General features: G+C 62.4%; 2 protein-coding genes across 2 annotated transcripts; one reads left to right on the forward strand and one right to left on the reverse strand.

Moving 5' to 3' along the window:
* Positions 1–1,601: 1,601 nt before the first annotated feature.
* Positions 1,602–13,265, reverse strand: LOC125444537 (E3 ubiquitin-protein ligase RNF167-like). The gene is made up of 11 exons (XM_048517011.1): positions 12,725–13,265; positions 11,705–11,878; positions 10,131–10,251; positions 9,501–9,581; positions 9,250–9,372; positions 8,812–8,899; positions 8,608–8,698; positions 7,624–7,729; positions 6,482–6,575; positions 3,532–3,612; positions 1,602–3,053 (listed from the first exon to the last, which is right to left on the reverse strand). Exons 3-11 carry the CDS (start codon positions 10,212–10,214, stop codon positions 2,734–2,736), a joined length of 1,068 nt encoding a protein of 355 aa, XP_048372968.1. The 5' UTR covers positions 10,215–10,251; positions 11,705–11,878; positions 12,725–13,265; the 3' UTR covers positions 1,602–2,733.
* Positions 13,266–13,727: 462 nt separating this feature from the next.
* Positions 13,728–18,415, forward strand: SLC25A11 (solute carrier family 25 member 11). Its single transcript, XM_048517009.1, has 8 exons — positions 13,728–13,913; positions 14,765–14,917; positions 16,531–16,737; positions 16,870–16,960; positions 17,237–17,327; positions 17,500–17,599; positions 17,814–17,865; positions 17,974–18,415. The coding sequence occupies exons 1-8, from the start codon at positions 13,843–13,845 to the stop codon at positions 18,127–18,129; spliced, it is 921 nt and encodes a 306-aa protein (XP_048372966.1). The 5' UTR covers positions 13,728–13,842; the 3' UTR covers positions 18,130–18,415.
* Positions 18,416–18,831: the final 416 nt, after the last annotated feature.

An 18,831-nucleotide genomic window follows, 5' to 3' on the forward strand; every position in this document is an offset into this window, starting at 1 on the left:
GGAGTCTGGCGCCCCTGGAGTCTGGCTCATCCCATCGGGACAGGACGGTGGGGGGGGGGGGGGGGCCACGTCCCCCGAGCGGTGGTGGTGATGCCTCCTTGTGTTCCCCCTGCAGCGATAGTCCTCGTGATGGGGAAGGAGAGAGAGAAGTCCACGGGGGCTGCACGTCAGCAGGAGGAATTCTTTTTGAGATGGCCAACCACTTGCGGAGGGTCCCAGTGTTAGCGATGCCCTTCCTCTGCTGACCCACTTGTGGTACTACTGAAGTGGAGCGGGTGTGTCAGGAATGTCCCAAGTTGGCGGTGGCTGCCGGGGGATGCCGCCCCCCCCGCTTGCCACCAGGGAGTTTGGGGACGGATCGCCGCCTAATTCCAGCCCTACCGCCCACTTGTGGCCTCTCCCTGCCCCCTTTCTATAGTTTTTTTCTAGCCCCATGCCCCGGCCCTCTGCGCCCTGCTCCCCTTTGCCATTTTTCCTCCACGGAATCCCTTGTGCTGCCTTGCGATTTTTCTGGTTTATTTGCAAAGTGTAGTTTTTCAGTTAAAGAGGCTATATTGGAACCAATGCAAAAATAGGAGAATTGAATTCTAAGGTATTCGTCATTTAGGTGGGGGGAGAGGGGGTCTCCTGGGTTGCTGGAGCCCACAGGTGACCCGGGAAGCTCCACAGCTGTGGCTCACCTGTAGGCACACTGCCCTTCTCTGCCAGAGACTACAGTTGGCTGGCTGCCGGTGGTGTCTGTATTTGGTGAAGCGGAGGCCCGAATGTGGCCACAGTGCGGCGGCTGTGCTGAAGTGAGCCATGCCTCAAAATTGCCCCAAGTGGATTAAAATGTCAGTAGCTCCCTCTTCCTTGTTTCAGGGTAGAACAATTGACATTAGGAAACAGGGGGGGCTTTTGGCAAGATAAGGTCGCTTGTTGCGATCAGAACAATGGGTTGTGTGTTCCCTAGAGGGCCCGGTGCGCTGCGTGAGGCATAGCTGGCAGGTCATAGAGACTGTTGCGTCTTTGGGGTAAGGGCCACCACCCGTGTTGCTCAGCCTCCCCCCAGGCATGCTTTTGCCCACAGTACCCCCCCCCCCCCCCCCGGCCATAGGACTTCCTGCCTAGGCGGAGTCTTTAACACGGTAGGATGTTTGTGAGGGCAAAACAGGGATGGAGCCGCTACCAGGGAGGGAAGACGGGGCGGTTGCTTGGCCTTCTGTGGCCGCAGGGTGTGGGAGGGGTGGTGCCTCTGTAGCTGGGCGGGTCCTTCACCTGCCCAAGGTGAGGCCCAAAGTCCAGAAGGTGGGAACCCTCCATGCTGGTAAACATACAGATTGAGTCAGCTGCGGCTTCTTTCTGTGGGGCTGAGAGAGCAGGTTGCCCGTGGCTCTTTCCGGTGTGGGGGGAGGGGGTGCCCGAAGCCCAAACGAGGCCTCGGAGCATGTCCTGAAGAGTCCAGGGGGCGTGTTGGAGGTGAAAGGTCACTGGCCTGGCAGGGTGCCACACGACCAAGAGCCCCCGCCACCCAGTCGTTTCCTTGCCCCTCCGCCCCGCAAGAACTCAGAAGAGGAAGCTAAGAAAGTGCCATTAAGTAAAAACCAGCTGAGGCCGTCCTGTTTAAACCAACTCCCTTTTAATAGGTTACAGTGTAGACTGGAAGGACCGTCCTCCCGCGGACAAAAGTGTGCATACAAAAGCTCTGGGGGCGGACAGAGACCCCCAGACCCCCTCCCCCAAATGGCAGCTCCAGAAGAAACCTCTACAGTCAGACATCACAGAGACAATCCACCCCCCCCCCCCCGCGCATCCCGTAGAAGGCGAAGGAAGGCTGCGGCAGCTACTGCCCTGTTCCTGGATGGGACAGCAGCACAACCTGGTCCAGGGGGGCGGGGGTACAAGAAAGATTCAAGGGGGGGGGGGTTTGAACTCCAGGACAGAGGGCTGAAAATGGCATATCAGAAGGATCGTTCCCACTTCCTGTTCATGGGAAAGTCCAGTCTACCCCCCACCCCCACCAGGTGGGCCCACTCAGGGCACCTGCGCCTGGAGCCACCAGGCCTGTACTTCCTGGTGCTGTGGAGATGGCCGCTCTCCAAGGGCGAAGGGGGAGGTTTTGAGTTCAGCTAATTTTGCCAGAGGGAGGGACAAGAGTCTGCCCTTCCTCCTCTTGGCCAAACCTGGAAGGAAAACTGCAGGAAGTCCAACAACACAAATGGGGCTGAGGAGGCAGCCGGCACCGCAACGGGGCTCTAAAGGCCCTGGGCACGGTAGTTATGTGAGTTTGCAAGGTTCAGAAACTCCAGTATCCTTTGGGCGAAAGCAGAGCCGCTGTCCAAAAACATGGTGCACAGTCACAACCGGGCTCCACTCCCCACGAGCCCTCTCACAAAGCTCTGCTCAGGGCCTGGGTGGGCCTCATTTTCCCTTTCAGTCACACTCATGGCTCTCCCCACTCCCTCGCTGGTTCAACTCCATTCAGGAGCCCCCCCAGTTTGGAAACAGGAGGAGGGGGGCCATCCCACTTTCCCCTACTTGGGAAGACAGGGCAGGGGAACAAAGGTTGCCTGGTGCCCACACAGGGTGCTTGGAAGCCCCCCATTTCCTCTTCCTCTCCCCAAGAGGGTCAATTGCTAGTTCCCTCACACCCCCACCACCACCCTCGATAAAAGGTTAAAATATACTGGAAGCTCAGTGGTAAAAGCCCAGGGTCCCTGTTCGGGTCAGCAGAGAATAGTGGGGCAGAAAGGGCTAGACCCGCAGTGGCCATGGGGGGGCTTGGGTAGCCCCTCTCTCCTGGGTGCTGGGTCCTTGCTCATCTTCCTCCCCCAAGCGGGCAGTGGGGGGCTGGGCTATGCTGCCAAAGGAGGGGCTCAGGGCCGCTGAGGGGGAGGGGCGCAGCAGGGGGGTGCGCTCAGAGTCCTCCTCCTCCTCTTCAGGGGGCCGCTCCGCTCCCCCCTCCTCGCCTTCTGAGTCAGAGTCCTCGGGAGAGCGGATCACGCGCTGCTTGCACACCGGGCAGGTCTTCTTGGTCTGCGTCAGCCAGGGGTCCACACACTTGCAGTGATAGGCTGTGGGGGGAGGGAGGGAAGGAGGGAGGGAGGGGGGAATCAACAGTGCAGCGACTCCTCCGGCCTGGCAGCCTTGCCTCCTGCACATGGTCAGAGGGATCTGCCTTCCCAATATCCTTGCGAGGCAGGCCACTCTTATTCCCGTGGTGCTGGGGGGCAGGATGAGACCACAGCCTACATGGCCACACCCAGAGGCTAACCCCCCCCCCCACACCCGAGCCAAAGTAAGTGTCTAGCCTTGCCCCACTCCATCCCTTGCACCCCCCACCCCGGGTGGCTCTGGGACACAAGGGGGCAACCAGGTGTGGAGCTTCTGTCCTCCTCTGGCCTGGGCACCTGTGTGGGAGAGCTGCCCCTTGCCAGCAGCGCCAGTTCCGCAGGGCTAGTTGGTCCGGCCACAGTGCCCCCTTCCAGCCCCCTTGCTGGCCTGCGGGGCTGCTGGCTGGCTGGCTGCCCGCCCCCGCCCCCAGCCGCTTACCATGAGAGCAGGGCAGAATACGCAGCCGGGCTCCGTCCTCATACTCCTCGAGGCAGATGGCGCAGACGTCATACTCGTCTCCTGGGCGGGGGAGGGAAGAACGAGGCTGCTGCAGCAAGCACTGGTCCCAGTTCAGACCCACTCCTGCCAGCTGTGCCCCCCCCCCAACGGCCCCCTCCCACTGTCCTGGCCGCTGCTGGGGAGGTCGGGAGCACCCCAAGCCGTTCCTCACGGTCCGTTTCTGGGAGCAGCTGTGCTCGTCTGCAGCAAAACGGGCTCAATTCGTGTGCAGGAGGAGCACCTTAGAGACCCCCAAGATTTGGGGCGGGGGGTGCATCTGGGTTTGAGAGCCGGAGCTCTGATGAAGGGAACGTTGACTATTGAAAGCTCACCCCCCACCTCCCCGCCCCCCATATTAGCGCTGCAGGATTCCAATCTAACTTTTGACGAGGCAGAGAGAGCCTCTCAGCTTCACCCCCCCTCCTGCCATGGGGCAGCTGCTTCAGACGTGGCCGTGTGCCGGCACAGACCCCCCAACCTGGGGAAGAGGCCTCCTCCGTGTTCCGGGCGTGTGCACGGGGGGGGGGGGGGGATGTCTTCACATGTTTCTGGCAGCTAAGCAGAACAGCTGGACTTGAAAACACTGGGGGAGACCAGGCCTTGCTCTGGCCTAGTTTTTAACGTCTTGGCGGTTGTACAAACTCAGAGGGTTCTTACTGGAAGGGACTCCGTGGTGGCTCGTGTTTAGGGGTTTGGCTACGCGCTCCCCCCTCCCCAACAACCTGCAGAGAGAAGGGGGCTCCCCAGCAGCAGAACACAGAGGGGGCCAGGTCTGGACCCCAACAGCACCTCCCGGAAGAAGGATCAGGCTGCGGCGGATAGGAAAGCCCCCTGCCCAGGAAACAGGGCACACTCCTGCAGAAGCCCCCTCCCGTATCCCAGGGCTTCCTCTGGCTCTCTTCATGTGCTGCAGCGAAGGCGTCTGTGTGCCCGTACACTGGTGGGTCAGGAAGCATCGAGATGGCCAGGATTGTGGCTGCAGAACACTTCATTGGGACTTTACGTAGCCTGACAAACAGCCTGCTAGAACAGCAAGGCTAGACTGCTGCCACACGCTCTGCCTGGGCCTGCCACACGCGCTGCCCTGGCCCGGCTATCCCCGGGAGGCGACTCCCATTCTGCAGGCACCCCGCGGCAGGCTGCCCATCAAGGCGAGGCGTTGGCCGGCGTGGCACACAAAAGACTTCCTGGCCTGGGGCCCCCTTATCTGCAGGCGCGCCTTTCCCGCCATGCCAGCTGGGCGTGTCCCAGCAGGGCTCTCTGTGGGTGCCACCCTGCCAACTGGCAAAACTGCCCCGGGGCGGCCCTTCCTTGAGGGCACGGGCAGCTAGGCAGGCAGGCAGGCGGCGCTGGGGCTGGGCTGGGGGGCTGGACCTGGGCTGCATCCCTCTCCTCCTGGCAAGGTGTGTGTGGGGGGGGGAGGGCTGGGCTGCCCAAACAGGAAGGCGGGCGGGCAGGCGGGCGGGCCAGGCTGGGCCGGGAGGGGAAGGGAAGCGGTCGGCGGCTCCTCGCAGGCTCGCTCGGCAAGGCCTTATAAGGCAAACGGCGGCGGCTCCGGGGCCAGCCGCTTCCTCCCGGCTCTTCGTCAGCCCGGGGGCGGGGAGGGGCGGAGGGGGCCGGCCCAGCCAGGGCGGGAGGCGAGGACAGCCGGCGGCGGGGAGGAGGCAGCCCTGCCTAGTGGCTACCGTCCCCCAGCGCCACTCCCCACCCCGCCAGGACCCAGGAGCTGCGGGGTCTGCGGAGCCGGGTCTCTTCTCCTGGCTCCCCCCGTCTCTAGAATTCTACAATGGGGGAGGGTTCATTGATGGACCCCCGAATTGCGCACCAGGCAGCCCACCACGATCCCACGCGGCGGAAAATGCCCCCCCGGGGCGAGACCCCCCAGTCCGCAGGAGGGCTCGACAGAGGGGCCCAAGCAGGAACCCAGCGCCGGCTGCCTCTGCGGGGAAAAGGGGCGGGGCATCGCCGAGAAGAGGCCGGGAGTTCCGCTGGCCCCCAACTCAAGGAGGCTGCCGGGAGGGGAGAGGAGGGGGCCTCTGGCAAGCCGCTCCCATCCAGCCGGCTCTTGGGCACTAACTGCCAGGGGAGGGAGAACTCCGCCTGACCACCCCTCGCTTCTTGCTGGGGGGTGGGGGGAAGCGGCATGCGTGCAAGGGTAGACCCCCTGCCACCCGCAGACAGGCAGAACGGAGGACCCCCCCCCCAATATAGGCAGGCGAACTTTCCCCTCCCCCACAACGGGAGCTAAGGCGGGGGCGTGGAAAAAACACCGAAGGGGCCCGAGGCAAAGAAGTCGCGCTCCCCACTCCCCCCCCCCAATCCGGGAAGGAAGTGGCTTTGGCGGGAACAGGCGGAGTGGGGGGAGGGGGAAGGTGTGCAGCTGCAAGGCCCCCCTCTGCTGGGGAAAAGGGGGCACTGCAGAGGCAGGAGGGGACACGGCCTGCCCCCCCCCTTGCCGGCACCAGACACCCCGCACAACAGCTGCAAGCATCCAGTATAGACTTCCCCCCACTTTTCAGATCCTTCCCCTTCAGCAAAGCAAATCCCTTCTGTACCCCCCCAACCCCTGCAGTCACTTCCAGGAACCACCAGGGGCTTCCAGTAGGGCCCCCCCCCCCAAATTCTCACCTGCCCTGTTTGGCTGCTCAGTACAGCACCTACACACAGCCCCCACCCCCACCCCAGTGCCAAATAGGAGGTGTGGCTCACACAGGAATCCCTGGCACAAAACTGAGAAGGAGAGGAGACTTGGGGGGGGGGGGCATCCTCTGGCTGGGCTCATTCGGGGCCAGATGAGCATCAGCAGCGCATGACCAAGACCCCCCCCCCCCCCCCCCCCCCCCCCCCCCCCCGGCCCCCCCCCCCCCCCCCCCCCCCCAGCCCCTCTCACCTTTCTTGTACTTGTGGATGGGGATTTTCTTCAGCTGGTCCTTCGACAGCCGGTTCCTCCTGAGCCGCTTCCGGTGCTGAACGCAGCGCACAATCTGCCCAGCGGGGAGAGGAGGGGGAGGAGGATTCCCGGGTCGGTCTGGGCCGGGTTCCCTGGCAGCATTCCCAGGCCCTGGACCCCCCCTCCCCTCCCCCCTCCCCCACACACTGCAGATGCGCTCTGGAAAATGTTTAAAGCTGACTCACAACAACACAAGAGTGTCAAAGTGCAGACAGTCTGCAAACAAATGCCCCAGGAAGGCCGGCCCGGTGCGGTTTCTTGTGGTGGAGGCCTCCGGCAGTCACCCTGGGTTTGCTGTGCTGTAATGTGTGAAACAGCTCACCCACACCGAAGCGCCTGGGACAAAATGTCCCCACCTCACGCGGAAGTGGAGGCCAGCCGGCAGAACTGACCGGCATTAGGCTCCAGGCAGACAAAAGAAAGGACAACGCGGAACTGGGTTGTGGAACTCCATGCCACAAGATGTGCAGCCGGCTGTCTACTTAAAAGGAGGATCAGATAAATGTGTGATATTTTAGCCGGGGGGGGGGGGGCGGGGCGGGGCAGAGAGGGGCGATTGCCTTCCTATCTCTGTTGGGGACTTCCAGGAGACACTTGTTTTGTCTTATCTCATTTGACTCGCACCTCACCCTCCTTTGGCAAAGCATCAGAGCTTCCCCCCTGCTGGGCCAGAGGAACTCCTCTGTGAGGGCTGAGCTGGGAAACTCCAAATAACGCGCCCCCCCGACTCTCTCTGCCTATAGCCCCCCCCACAGAAGCCTCCAATCAGAGGCCAAAGCACAGCTACCCAAGCGCCGCTCAGCTACAGCCAGTGGTGGGATCCCAAAATTTTTAATAACAGGTTCCGATGGTGGTGGGATTCAAACAGTGGCGCCGCTGCACACACATACCTCTAGTCCCTATTGGGCAGGGAGGTTGCTTTAGCAACCCCTTCTCGGCACTCAGGAAAAATTAGTAACCACTTCTAGAGAAGTGGTGAGCACTGGTTGGATCCCACCTCTGGCTACGGCCCTCCACACTCTGAGACAACGGCAGGCCACGGCCACGCACACACGCACCCCCAGAGGGATGGCGGGACTCACCAGAATGGTACACATCACAGCGATAACGATGCCCACCACGCCCGTGAAAGGGATGAGGTAATAGCCCAAAGGGAAGATGTACTCTGGAATCAGGACGACGTGAGCCCTAGGAAGGGGGAGGGCAAAGTCAGGCTCACCTGGACATGGCCCACTGCAGCTGCCCCCCCTCCCTCACAAGCCCCCCCCCCCCACTTTCTGGGATTGTTACCAGCTTGCACATAAAGAATAGGAAGGATGGTGCAGAGATCCCTGAAGAGCTAAAGCAGCCCTAGGAAGGAGGACGAAGAGGACACTCCCACACACGCCAGCTGGGTGACCTTGGGCTAGTCACAGCTTTTCGGAGCTCTCTCAGCCCCACCCACCTCACAGGGTGTTTGTTGTCAGGGGGGGGAGGGCAAGGAGATTGTGAGCCCCTTTGAGTCTCCTACAGGAGAGAAAGGGGGATATAAATCCAAACTGGGCAGCCAGCTCAGCTCTCTGAAGGAGGCGGCAGCAGAAGATGCCCGGGGAATTTCCTCAGCAGGGGCGTTGGAGATGCAAAAACTCCCCAGAACGGAGACATGCATGCAAAGTGTGCTCTGATCTGGACTGTTATTTTTATCACATGAGGGGAGCTGGAAATGACTGTGGATAATGATCTTCCTGAGCCGCTACCATAACAACTGAGGGAGAGCCAGCGGCATACGGTGGCTCAGAGGGCTCAGTTGAGTTCTGGGGGACCCAGGCCCAAAGCCTCCCTCTGCCATGGAAACTCAGTAGGTGACCTTGGGCCAGGCATACTTGCTCAGCCTGACCAACCTCACAGGGTTGTTGTGAGGATGAAATGAAGGAGACAATGATGGAAGCCGCGTTGGGTCCCCACCGGGGGGAAAAGTGGGGCATAGAAAAGGAAGCAAGGAAATGATAAACAAGGGACAGAATCCCCACGCAGGACTGGGACCCCTAAGCCAGCACCCCCACCCACCCCCCGGCAGTAGCTCCTACCCTCTCTCATAAGTGAAGAAGCTGCGCAAGGAGTTGGCTGCCCTTTCACCAATGAACACGGAAGGGATGGTGATGAGTTTGCGGAGGTCCTCTGGAGGAAACAGGAGCCAGAGAGTTTGCGGGTCAGGAGGGCCCGGGGAGGGCGGAGGGACTCGGAGGCGCCTGGCGTGTCCAGGGCCCGCCCCTTCCTTTCCACTCACGCACCGTCATCCCAGACCATGTGAAGCAGACCGTCGGAACCGACATTGTGCACAATCACGGCCGCGTACCCAGCCTGTTGGGCGTGATACACCTATGGGGAGGAAGAGCAGGAACTCAGAAGGACTCGCACCCACGGCCAGCGGAGAGAGGAAGGAACCCTGCCCATTCTCAGAGGCACCATTCTCCACCCCACCCATACATTTCAGGGAAGGAGGCGCATAATTAGAGCCCTTTGGGGATAGGGCAGTATATAAAACTAAACAATAAATAAATAAATAAAATAATTAGCACACAGAGGGCCCTCGCTTCAACCCTGGGCCTTTCTCGGGTGGCTGGCCTTGGCAGCGGGGCACTGCCCAGAGAAACCCCCCTTGGGGACACTGGGGGGTCTAGCCCTAACCCTCCCCTCCACTGAAATCCCCCCCCCCCAGGTCACCCCACCTTGGTATCAAAGTGGCAATCATATCTCCGGACGAGAGCGATGAAGCCGCTTGCGTTGGCAGGCTCCGGAGGGCCCTCGATCGGCAGGCAGGCGTTGGTGGGTTTGGCTTCCACCAGCATTCCCTGGAGGCGCAGTGGGAGAGAGACTCAGCCCAAGTGGCCCCAGCCCTCACGTGCCAGCCAGCCACGCCCCCTGCGGAGGAGACCAGGGTGGGGGGAGCCCTGCCCCCCCCATGTTTTCGGATACCCACCAGGAGTCCCTCGAGTGGCAGCGGTCTCCCGAAGTTGGCAGGCAAGTCAGAGAAGTCCATGCTGGAGTTGTGGCCGGACATCTGAGGGGAAACGGGCACAGCCATCCAAGGCAGGCAGTCGGCAACAGGGGCAGGGAGCCTCCTGCTCACCAGAGCCCGGTCCCTGCCAGCCTCCGCAGCCTCCCTCTTGAGCTCCAGCTATAAGAGTAGTTCCCGGCCCACTCCTGACCTCTAGGCAGGGCCCTCCCACCCTTCGCTGGCTGCCCACTGGGTCGCCGGGAGCCTTCGTCAATCAGCAGGCTCTCTGCCCCACCCTGCCCCGCCCCTTCTCCCCACAGACTGAACCCGAGAGCCCTGCAAAATGCGGTTCTCTGCACAAGATGTCAAGGAAACAGAATAAAAACACCAGCTCTATTATTCACTGCCAGGAAGGGGAGAAATCAGAACATTCAGGAATGAGGTGGAGTCGACGGGTGGGCTGACTTGGTCCAAGGCAGCTTCGTGGGTTCGGGGTGACCAGAGCGTGGGCTCAGACACCAAAGGCTCTTTGCCAAGGCCGGCCGCACGGCCACTCGTGGACTTCTTCTCTGGGGCTGATCTGGGCCGTAACACCAAGGCCGGGGCACTTACAGCGTGGATGTAGCCCTTTGCGGCTGGGAGGACCACAAGCAGGCAGACGAGCAGGATCAGAGCCGCCACGGGAAGAGGGTTCATCGTGGCTGCCAGGCAAGATTCTTCCAGCAGGAGGCTCCTGCAGGGAAGGCACAAAAGGAGGAAAGATGGAGGGCAGGGCAGAACTATTCCCCAAGCAGAATAGAAGGTGGGGGTCTGGAGATAAGGGCAGAACGCTCCCCCCTCCCCAGCAAGAAGCTCACTGCCACGGATTCAGTCCTGGGAGGAGGAAGCCTCTGAGCCAGAGAGAACTCCCACCGCACCCCAGCTTTTTTGGAAATGGACCATGAGATGTAACAACCCCAGACAAACAAAAAACAGAACGGCTACAAATGTGTAAAACCTAAATTAAAGAAGAAGAAGAGTTTAGATTTATATTCCCCCCTTTCTCTCCTGCAGGAGACTCAAAGGGGCTGACAATCTCCTGGCCCTTCCGCCCTCACAACAAGCACCCTGTGAGGTGGGTGGGGCTGAGAGAGCTCCGAGAAGCTGTGACTAGCCCAAGGTCACCCAGCTGGCGTGTGTGGGAGTGTACAGGCTAATCTGAATTCCCCAGATAAGCCTCCACAGCTCAGGCGGCAGAGCTGGGAATCAAACCCAGTTCCTCCAGATGAGATACACGAGCCCCTAACCTCCTACGCCACTGCTGAAAACAGTTTTTTTAGCAGCCCGTCTAAGGCTGGTTTGCAGGCAGGAATTAGAATCTGATTACTCAGTTGCAGAGGGGGGGTGCGAGTGCGTGCTAAGGCTAACAGAAATTATGCACGGGTGGGTCTCAAACACCCTGGAAGGAAGAATAAAGGAGGGGGGATCCAAACGCAGGATGGGGGCTAGTGGGCAGAGAGTTCAGGCTCGGCAAGGGAGCCGCCCTCCGCTCCCACGCGTGCCCGGAGGCACAAACAGGCATGGGGCTGTCATATGACGACTCCCGAAGTAGAGTTTATTTTTGCAGAGGCGAATTTCTAAGCTGCCACGTCCCAGATCCTGCCACCGTCCTGCGGCTCCCAGCCCCCTCGTCACCATCACTGGGTGACCGGAGGCAGTTACTCCCTTTCAGCTTAACCTACATCACAGGGCTGTTGTGAGAGGCAGGGAGAACCAGAGAATGCAGGCCTCCTGCCCCAACAGGGCACCTTGTCTTGGGAATTTGGATCTGGAAGGCAGCAAAAGGGGGCCGGCAGCTCCTTCAGGTCAGCCTATGATGCAAAAGCAGCTGAATAGGAAGACTCGGGGCCAGCAGGCCACGCTTTGCCCCACAAGAGAGGGGCACATCGCCAGCATCAAGCCCCCGTCTCCCTGGCAGCCACTCCCCTCAGCCCCTTTCCCTCTCTGGCATGGGCCCCCTGGCACATTCCTTGCCCGTTCCCTACACCAGCACCTCCGAGGGCAAATGCAGGCGGCATTCCTCATCCGGGCCAGAGGGCAGGGCAGGGGCCAGAGAGCAGCCAGGGCGCTTGCGACAGGAGGGCGGGAGGAGGTGTCTCCGCATCCAAGGCCACCCAACTGACCATCTCAACCCCAGCCCTACTTACCCCGACAAAGGCAGGTTTGAATCTCTGCTGCGGTCTGTATTAAAGGCTCTTCGACGTGCCCCCTGGGTTCATGGCCGGGCCCGGAAGCGCATCCCACCAGGGAAGATTTCAGAGGGGCAGCCGGGGGTGGGGGGGCAGTCCAGGGCACCCAAAGTCACAAGAGTCTCGCAGCACCTTAAAGACAACACCTCCGTGACAGCTCCAGACTCTCGGGGTCTCTTGGCAGCCAGGCTGGGGGAAGAAGCGCAGACAAGCCAGGAGCCGCTGGGAGGGGGCAAAGGCCCAAACTGGTACACGAACTGGGCAGGAGCTGCCAATTCACTGGCCCTCTGCGGGAGACGGGGGCTGCGTGGGGGAGGGGGGTCGGGCAAGGGCAGCCCTAGGCGTTGCCCCCTGCGACTAGCAGGGCAAAGGGGAGAGGAAACCTGGAGCTTTTGGGGCCCCCTTCACAATCAGGATCCCCCCCAGTAAAAAGGGGCCAGCCTCTCCCCTCCCTGGCAACCTTGGATGGGTCAGAGGAGGACGCCTGGCTGCAGCAAAGGGCTCTACTACGGGATGCCCCAGATTGTGCCCTTGGCCCTGGCAGACTGCGGGGAGGAAGCCCGCAGCACGAGACCCCCCACCCCACCCCCATGCAACATCACTGACGGGGGGGGGGCTTCCTCTTGCACCTGGGCACGGCACGCCAGCCCTCCCCAGTCCCCAGTCTGGGGCGCCACCTCCCCCCCAGGCACATCCGGTTTCCTGACGCAAGTCAACACCAGATGCCTGTCTCCAAGGGGGCGGGGGGGCGGGACAGAGGGTCCTCTGCTGCTGTCCCACCCTGCGGGGCTGGCAAAGCAGATCTTAGTCCCGCCCCCGGCCAGAGGCAGCAGCCCCACCCTGCTGGACTCCTCTCCGGGGAGGGCCCAGCTCGACAGCCCCCCCCTCCGTTCTGGGGCGTCCCAGGATGTAGGTCAGGGAGGGGGCAGGGCGGCTGTGCGCCCCCCACCCCCGCGCCCCTTGGCTCGGGCCACTCACCTTGCCGGGAGGGGCGGGGGGCGCTGCCCGCCCTCTTTCTGAGCCGGGCTCGGAGGGGGCTCCTTGCGGGCAACAGGCGGGCTGGACGGGCGGGCGGGTGGGCGGCCTCCCCGTCTGTTTACAAGCCCCTCCGCTGCAACATGGCTGGGAGATCTCGCGAGACGGCCGCGGCTCCTCCTCCTCCTCGGCTCCCCCGCCGGGCGCCTGGTCCGGAGGGCGGAAGGAGAAGAGGCGGAGGCCGCCCTAGACCTGCCCCTCGACGGCAGCGGCGACCTGGGCGCGGTGGGGCCGTGTTCTCCCGGCGCCCGGCCTGCTGCATCCCGGGCACGCGCGCGGACCCCCCGGCTCAGAGCCCGCCAGCCGCCCCGCGAGCACGTGGGTCGAGCGACGCGTGTTGGGCCCGGCTGTCACCCACGGAAGAGCATCGCCCAACTATGCACATTGATCGCTGGAAAATGCAGGCTTAGCGCGCGTCCAGCAGCTGAACACAACGAGCAACATCCGTGTTCATGTTTATGATGCGGTGGCGAACCTTTGGCACTCCAGATGTGATGGACTACAATTCCCATCAGCCCCTACCAGCATGGCCAATTGGCCATGCTGGCAGGGGCTGATGGGAATTGTAGTCCATAGCATCTGGAGTGCCAAAGCGGCGCCGTCTCCTCTTGCGCACGTGTCTGCCGGCTGCATCTGACGGGCGGCCTCGCGCGGGGAGCTGTCCAGACGCCGGTCCTGGCCTGACGCCCCCCCCCCCCACACCCACCGCCCTTGGCTGTGCTGCCTCGGATCCCGCCCCCTCCGGCATGCCCGGGCAGGTGCACGTGAGAAGGGCGCCGCCTGCCCACCCCCCACCCCGTCCCTCCCCTGCAGGGACCCCAACTCCCCCCCCCCCCATCTCCCACACAGCCGGGCGGGGCAGGGAGCTTCCTTGGGGTCGACGGAGGGGGGGGGGACATTTTCTGCGCAGGCGCTGCTCTGGCCCCGCCTTGCGCTCGTGCCCATCAGAGGGGGCGGGCGGAGGCTCCGATCTGCGCCCCTGGCCGGTTGCGCGCGCAATCCCGGCCCCGCCCCTCCCGCCGGCCCGGAGTGACCTTGGTCCCGGCGGCAGCGGAGCCGTCATGGCGGCGGCGGCCGGGAAGCCCAAGACCTCCCCCAAGTCCGTCAAGTTCCTCTTCGGGGGGCTGGCCGGGTAAGCGCCGCCCCCTCCCCCCGCCGCCGCGCCCCCCGGGAGCCCTGCAGGGACGGCACGTGACGCCCCCGCCCCCGGTGCCCTGGGTGGTCGCCCAGCCGCCCCCGCCCGCGGGCGCCCCTGCAGAGGGAAAGCCGGGGGGGTGGGGGGGCTGCGGAGTGGCCCCGGCGTGGTGGGCGGAGGGGCGGCCTGGCCTTCGCAGGGGTTGGATTTGGCCGCCAGGGGGCGGGCGCTGAGCGTGGGCTGCCACCCGCTTGCCTTGCATCCTCACAAGAACCCTGTGGGGTAGGCTGGGCTGAGGCCCCAGTGGAGATTCGAACCGGTCCCCGCAGATCCGAGGCTGACCCCTTAACCCCTCCTCCGAACCCGAGTCCAGGCTGCTCTGGCGGTGCCCCTTCCGCCCCATCAGCCCCAGTTGAGGACAGAAGGGTGGCTGGGACCCCCTTCGCCTGCGGGTCTTTGAGGAGCGCCCGAGGGGGAGGGAGCGACGGTGCGGCCCTGGGGGTCCGTGCTGCAGGGCCTCAGGCGTGGAGCGCGGCCTTGGTCCTGCGCCTGCCTCCCTTGGGGTGTGGGGTGAGCCTCAGCCCCCCATGCCTCTCATCAGAACGCCAGAGAACCCCTGCTGGATCAGGCCCACCCCGTCCAGCCACACAGGGGCCTCTGGGAAGGCCACCACCACCAGCACTCTCCCACCTGCGGTCCACGGCACCTAATGTCCCAGGCCTGCTTCTCTGACACTCCTGTTTCTCTCCCCCCTGCCCCCCCCCCCCCCCCCCCCCGCCCCCCCCCCCCCCCCGCCCCCCTCTCCCCCCCCCCCCTTTTTCCCCCCCCCCCCCCCCCCCCCCCCCCAGCATGGCAGCCACGGTCTTCGTGCAGCCCCTGGACCTGGTGAAGAACCGCATGCAGCTGAGTGGCGAAGGGGCCAAGACGAGAGAGTACAAGACAAGTTTCCACGCCGTGGGCAGCATCCTCCGCAAGGAGGGCGTGCGAGGCATCTATACCGGGTAGGGGTGCCCTTGGAGTGGCCGTCTCTCTTCCCCTGCTCCGAGTTTCATAAGGCCTGGAGGGGCCGAAGATCACCCGAGTTGTTCTCCAAAGGAACAACATGGAGGCCCTGGGAGAACCTGGCACGACTCCACCTCATGTGCCCGGCGCGTTCCCTGCAGCCGCTTTGGGCCAGGGGGCAAAGTTTGGGACGGCAGAGGCTCCCTGGCAGAGGCTCCCACGGGCGCCTGCAGGGTGGGTGGGTGGGAGGGCGGCAGAGAGTGGGGGCCTGCGCCTCAGTTCCTCCATGGTCTGCTCCCTCGGAGCTGCCGACTGGCAGGAGGGCTGAGTTCGCTTTGGGGGCTGAATTGCTGGCTCCAGTAGAGCAGCACGCAGAGGCGTTCCTCCCATTGGGCAAAGTGGGCAGTTGCCCAGGGCACCCCCTTGTGAGGGGCGCAAAAACTGCAGGTTCGTTTGTGGGATTTTTTGTATTTTCAGTGTTTTTCTGTTTTTGGCCTGCAGAGGCTAGCAGAACCAAAATTTCAGGGATGTTTCGGGAGACTCTCCTGATGCTATCACCCAGGTTTGGTGAGGTTTGGTTCAGGGAGTCTAAATTTATGGACTCCCAAAGGGGGTGCCCCATCCCCCATTGTTTCCATTGGGAGCTTATAGGAGATGGGGCTACACCTTTGAGGGTCGATAACTTTGGACCCCCTGAACCAAACTTCACCAAACCTGGGAGGTATCATAAGGAGAGTCTCCTAAAGATACCCTGAAAGTTTTGTGTTGCTAGCTTAAAAATTGCACTTGTGACAGCAGGCACCCCCCCCCCTAATTTCCCCAGATTTCCCTTTTAAATCCCCCCCCCTCTTTGCCATGGATTTAAAGGGAGAATCTGAGGTCCCCAGTTTAAACATTGAAAGTGATGCTGTTTCAGGGTGGGGGGAAATAGCATCTCTTTCAATGTTGTTGAAACTGGGGACCCCAGATTCTCCCTTTAAGGTGGATTTAAAAGGAGAATCTGGGCTCCCTGGTTTAAACACCATTGGTAGTGATGCTGTTTGGGGGTGGATTCCAGCATCGCTTGTTTAAACGAGGGAGCCCAGATTCTCCTTTTAAATCCACCTTAAAGGGAGAATCTGGGGTTCCCAGTTTAAACAACATTGAAAGTGATGCTGTTTCCCCCAATTGGGGGGACTGGATACAACACCATAAAATGTTTTTGTAGCAGTACTAAAACATTTTGAAAGCATTTCGAAAATGTTTTCCAAAAAAATTATTTCTGCTGTGTGGCATGGCCCATTGCTGTGTTCAGATTTGTGAGTGGGGGGATGTTCTATAATGTGATGGTGACTTTGAAACGACTTGGTATAAAAAATCATTGCTTGGACACAGTGGGGGAGGGCGGCTGCCCATGGGGGTGGGGGGCACCAAACTCCAGTTTGCCTAGATATGCCACTGGGCGTAGCTACAAGGGGAGCAGGGGGGTGCATTGCACCGGGCACGCGCCTGGGGGGCATCAAACGCAGGTTTTGCCCAGGGCTCCAATTTGCCTAGTTACGCCACTGGCATCACGGGCCGGCAATTGGGGGTGTGCCCGTTGCACCCCTGACCGGTGCGGCTCTTTGGGCAGGCTGTCTGCGGGTCTCCTGCGCCAGGCCACCTACACCACCACCCGCTTGGGCATCTACACCATCCTCTTTGAGAAGCTGACGGGGGAGGACGGGCGGCCCCCCAACTTCTTCGTCAAGGCGCTGATTGGGATGACGGCGGGCGCTGTGGGTGCCTTCGTGGGGACGCCGGCCGAGGTGGCGCTCATCCGGATGACGGCTGATGGCAGGTGGGTGGGTGGGGCGGGGGAGGGGGGGTCGTGCGGACAGGGCCCGTGACCGGAGGCTGGAAGGGAGGCCTGCCAGCGGTTCTGAGCCCCCCCTGCTCGTGCGGCGTGTGCCAGGGAATGTCTCTGTTGCAGGCTCCCCGCGGACCAAAGAAGAGGGTACACAAACGTCTTCAATGCCCTGCTGAGGATTACTCGCGAGGAGGGCGTTCCCACGCTCTGGAGAGTACGTGCTTGGGGCTCACAGAGGTTGAAGCTGGGAGGGGGGACAGAGAGGGGGATCTGGCAGCCCTGGTGATTCCGAGGGGGCCTTTCCTGGCTCTGCAGTTCAGCTGGAATCCCCCCCCCTTCTGCTGCTATGCTAGAGCGGCCGAGGAGGGGGAGCTGAGGAGATTGCTGCTGCCCCTCCCTCCACCCCTCCCTCCTTGGGAGAGCACAGGGCTCCCACGGGCTTCCTGGAGGCCCTCCTGCCCTGACGGCGGCTCTCTTCTGCCTCGCCCAGGGTTGTGTGCCCACCATGGCTCGGGCAGTGGTGGTCAACGCTGCCCAGCTGGCCTCCTACTCCCAGTCCAAGCAGTTCTTACTGGACTCCGGTAAGTCGTGCCGTATCCAGGTGGGGAGACTCAGGTGGCACCTGGGTGGCAAAGGGACCCTGGCCCCCCTCCCCCCAGCCCCTGCCTCGGTCCTGCCTGCAGCCACAGCTGCTGCTACGCGGTCGCTGTGAGTCGGGGGGCCACAGTTCAGCCTCCTCTCCGCCCCTTTCAGGTTACTTCCGGGACAACATCTTCTGCCATTTCTGTGCCAGCATGATCAGCGGGTTGGTGACCACGGCGGCCTCCATGCCCGTCGACATCGCCAAGACCAGGCAAGGCTGTGCCACAGTGAATGTGGGAGGCGGTGGCAGCAGACGAGGCCCCCCCCCATGTACCTGGTGCCCCAAGGGGAGGGGCTGGGAAGCAACCATTTGGGCGGGGAGGGGGAGCTTTGCCAGCCTGGAGCCTCCAGGGCAAGGGGTCGGTCTGAGCCGCTCACCTTTTTGGGGGGTTTCTCTTTTTGTCTCTGCTTCTGGCCGGCTTTAGGATCCAGAATATGCGGATGATAGATGGAAAGCCGGAGTATCGGAACGGGCTGGTGAGTGGGGGGCCGTGCTCCCCCAAGCCTTGGAGGGGGTGGATGGGGCTGGGCTGGGCCCTCTGCTGCGGCCGGAGCTCACCCGGCTTCTCTCTGTCCGGGCTGCAGGACGTGCTCATGAAGGTGGTCCGCTACGAAGGGTTCTTCAGTCTGTGGAAGGGCTTCACCCCCTACTACGCCCGCCTCGGCCCCCACACGGTCCTCACCTTCATTTTCTTGGAGCAGATGAATAAGTTCTACTCGAAGTTCTTCCTGAGTGCCTGAGTGCGGAAGCCGCGGCCTGTGAGCAACGCAGGCAGGAGAGGGCGGGGCGAGGAGCCACCCCCCGCACCTGACACGGCCAGCTCCTGCACCGAGCCAATCATGAGGAAAGAGCGGGGGCGGGGAGATGAATTAATTTATTGGCAGGGCGGGGGGGGGGCTGGTGCTCCGGTGGGACACCCCCACACTTGCTCTCACTGGACTGTCTCCTTTTGGCCACCAGCCCCACTTCTGGCTGTCCCTTTCCCCCTCCTGGGTTTGAACTTAGTAAAATCAATCATGGTCTTAACCTGCCCGCCTGCTTGGGATTCCTTCTGTGGGGGGCAGTTGGGGGCTGCCTGCTGCTGTCCGGTCTGGGACGTTTGGCCCTGGGGGCTCGGGGGCTCCCCGTTTAGACGCAGGCAGTGGCAGTTGGAGCTCCGTGGAGGACGAACGCAACCCGGGTAAAGAGATTGGCGTGGGCCGGCCCAGCCTTGGAAGCTACACGGGGTCAGCTCGGTCAGCCTTTCTGTGGGTGGCCACCTGGAAAGTCCCCGGTTGGTGCTCAGAGTCCGGCAGTGGCAAACCACCTCCAGATGCCCCTGGCCCTGAAAATCCCGTGAGGGGTGACCTTGGGCTAGTCACAGCTTCTCGGAGCTCTCTCAGCCCCACCTACCTCACAGGGTGTTTGTTGTGAGTGGGGAAAGGCAAGACTCAGCCCCTTTG

This window comes from Sphaerodactylus townsendi, linkage group LG15, assembly GCF_021028975.2.
Source record: "Sphaerodactylus townsendi isolate TG3544 linkage group LG15, MPM_Stown_v2.3, whole genome shotgun sequence".
In the NCBI taxonomy this organism is placed as follows: domain Eukaryota; kingdom Metazoa; phylum Chordata; class Lepidosauria; order Squamata; family Sphaerodactylidae; genus Sphaerodactylus; species Sphaerodactylus townsendi.

Excerpts from the sequence above, each read along its gene's own strand:
- LOC125444537 (XM_048517011.1), bottom strand. The coding sequence starts at position 10,214 with ATGAACCCTCTTCCCGTGGCGGCTCTGATCCTGCTCGTCTGCCTGCTT. Across the intron at positions 9,582-10,130 it reads CAAAGGGCTACATCCACGCT|ATGTCCGGCCACAACTCCAG; the intron begins GTAAGTGCCCCG and ends GTTTCCCCTCAG. Across the intron at positions 6,576-7,623 it reads CTGTGATGTGTACCATTCTG|ATTGTGCGCTGCGTTCAGCA; the intron begins GTGAGTCCCGCC and ends CCCGCTGGGCAG.
- SLC25A11 (XM_048517009.1), top strand. The coding sequence starts at position 13,843 with ATGGCGGCGGCGGCCGGGAAGCCCAAGACCTCCCCCAAGTCCGTCAAG. Across the intron at positions 13,914-14,764 it reads CTCTTCGGGGGGCTGGCCGG|CATGGCAGCCACGGTCTTCG; the intron begins GTAAGCGCCGCC and ends CCCCCCCCCCAG. Across the intron at positions 14,918-16,530 it reads GTGCGAGGCATCTATACCGG|GCTGTCTGCGGGTCTCCTGC; the intron begins GTAGGGGTGCCC and ends CTCTTTGGGCAG.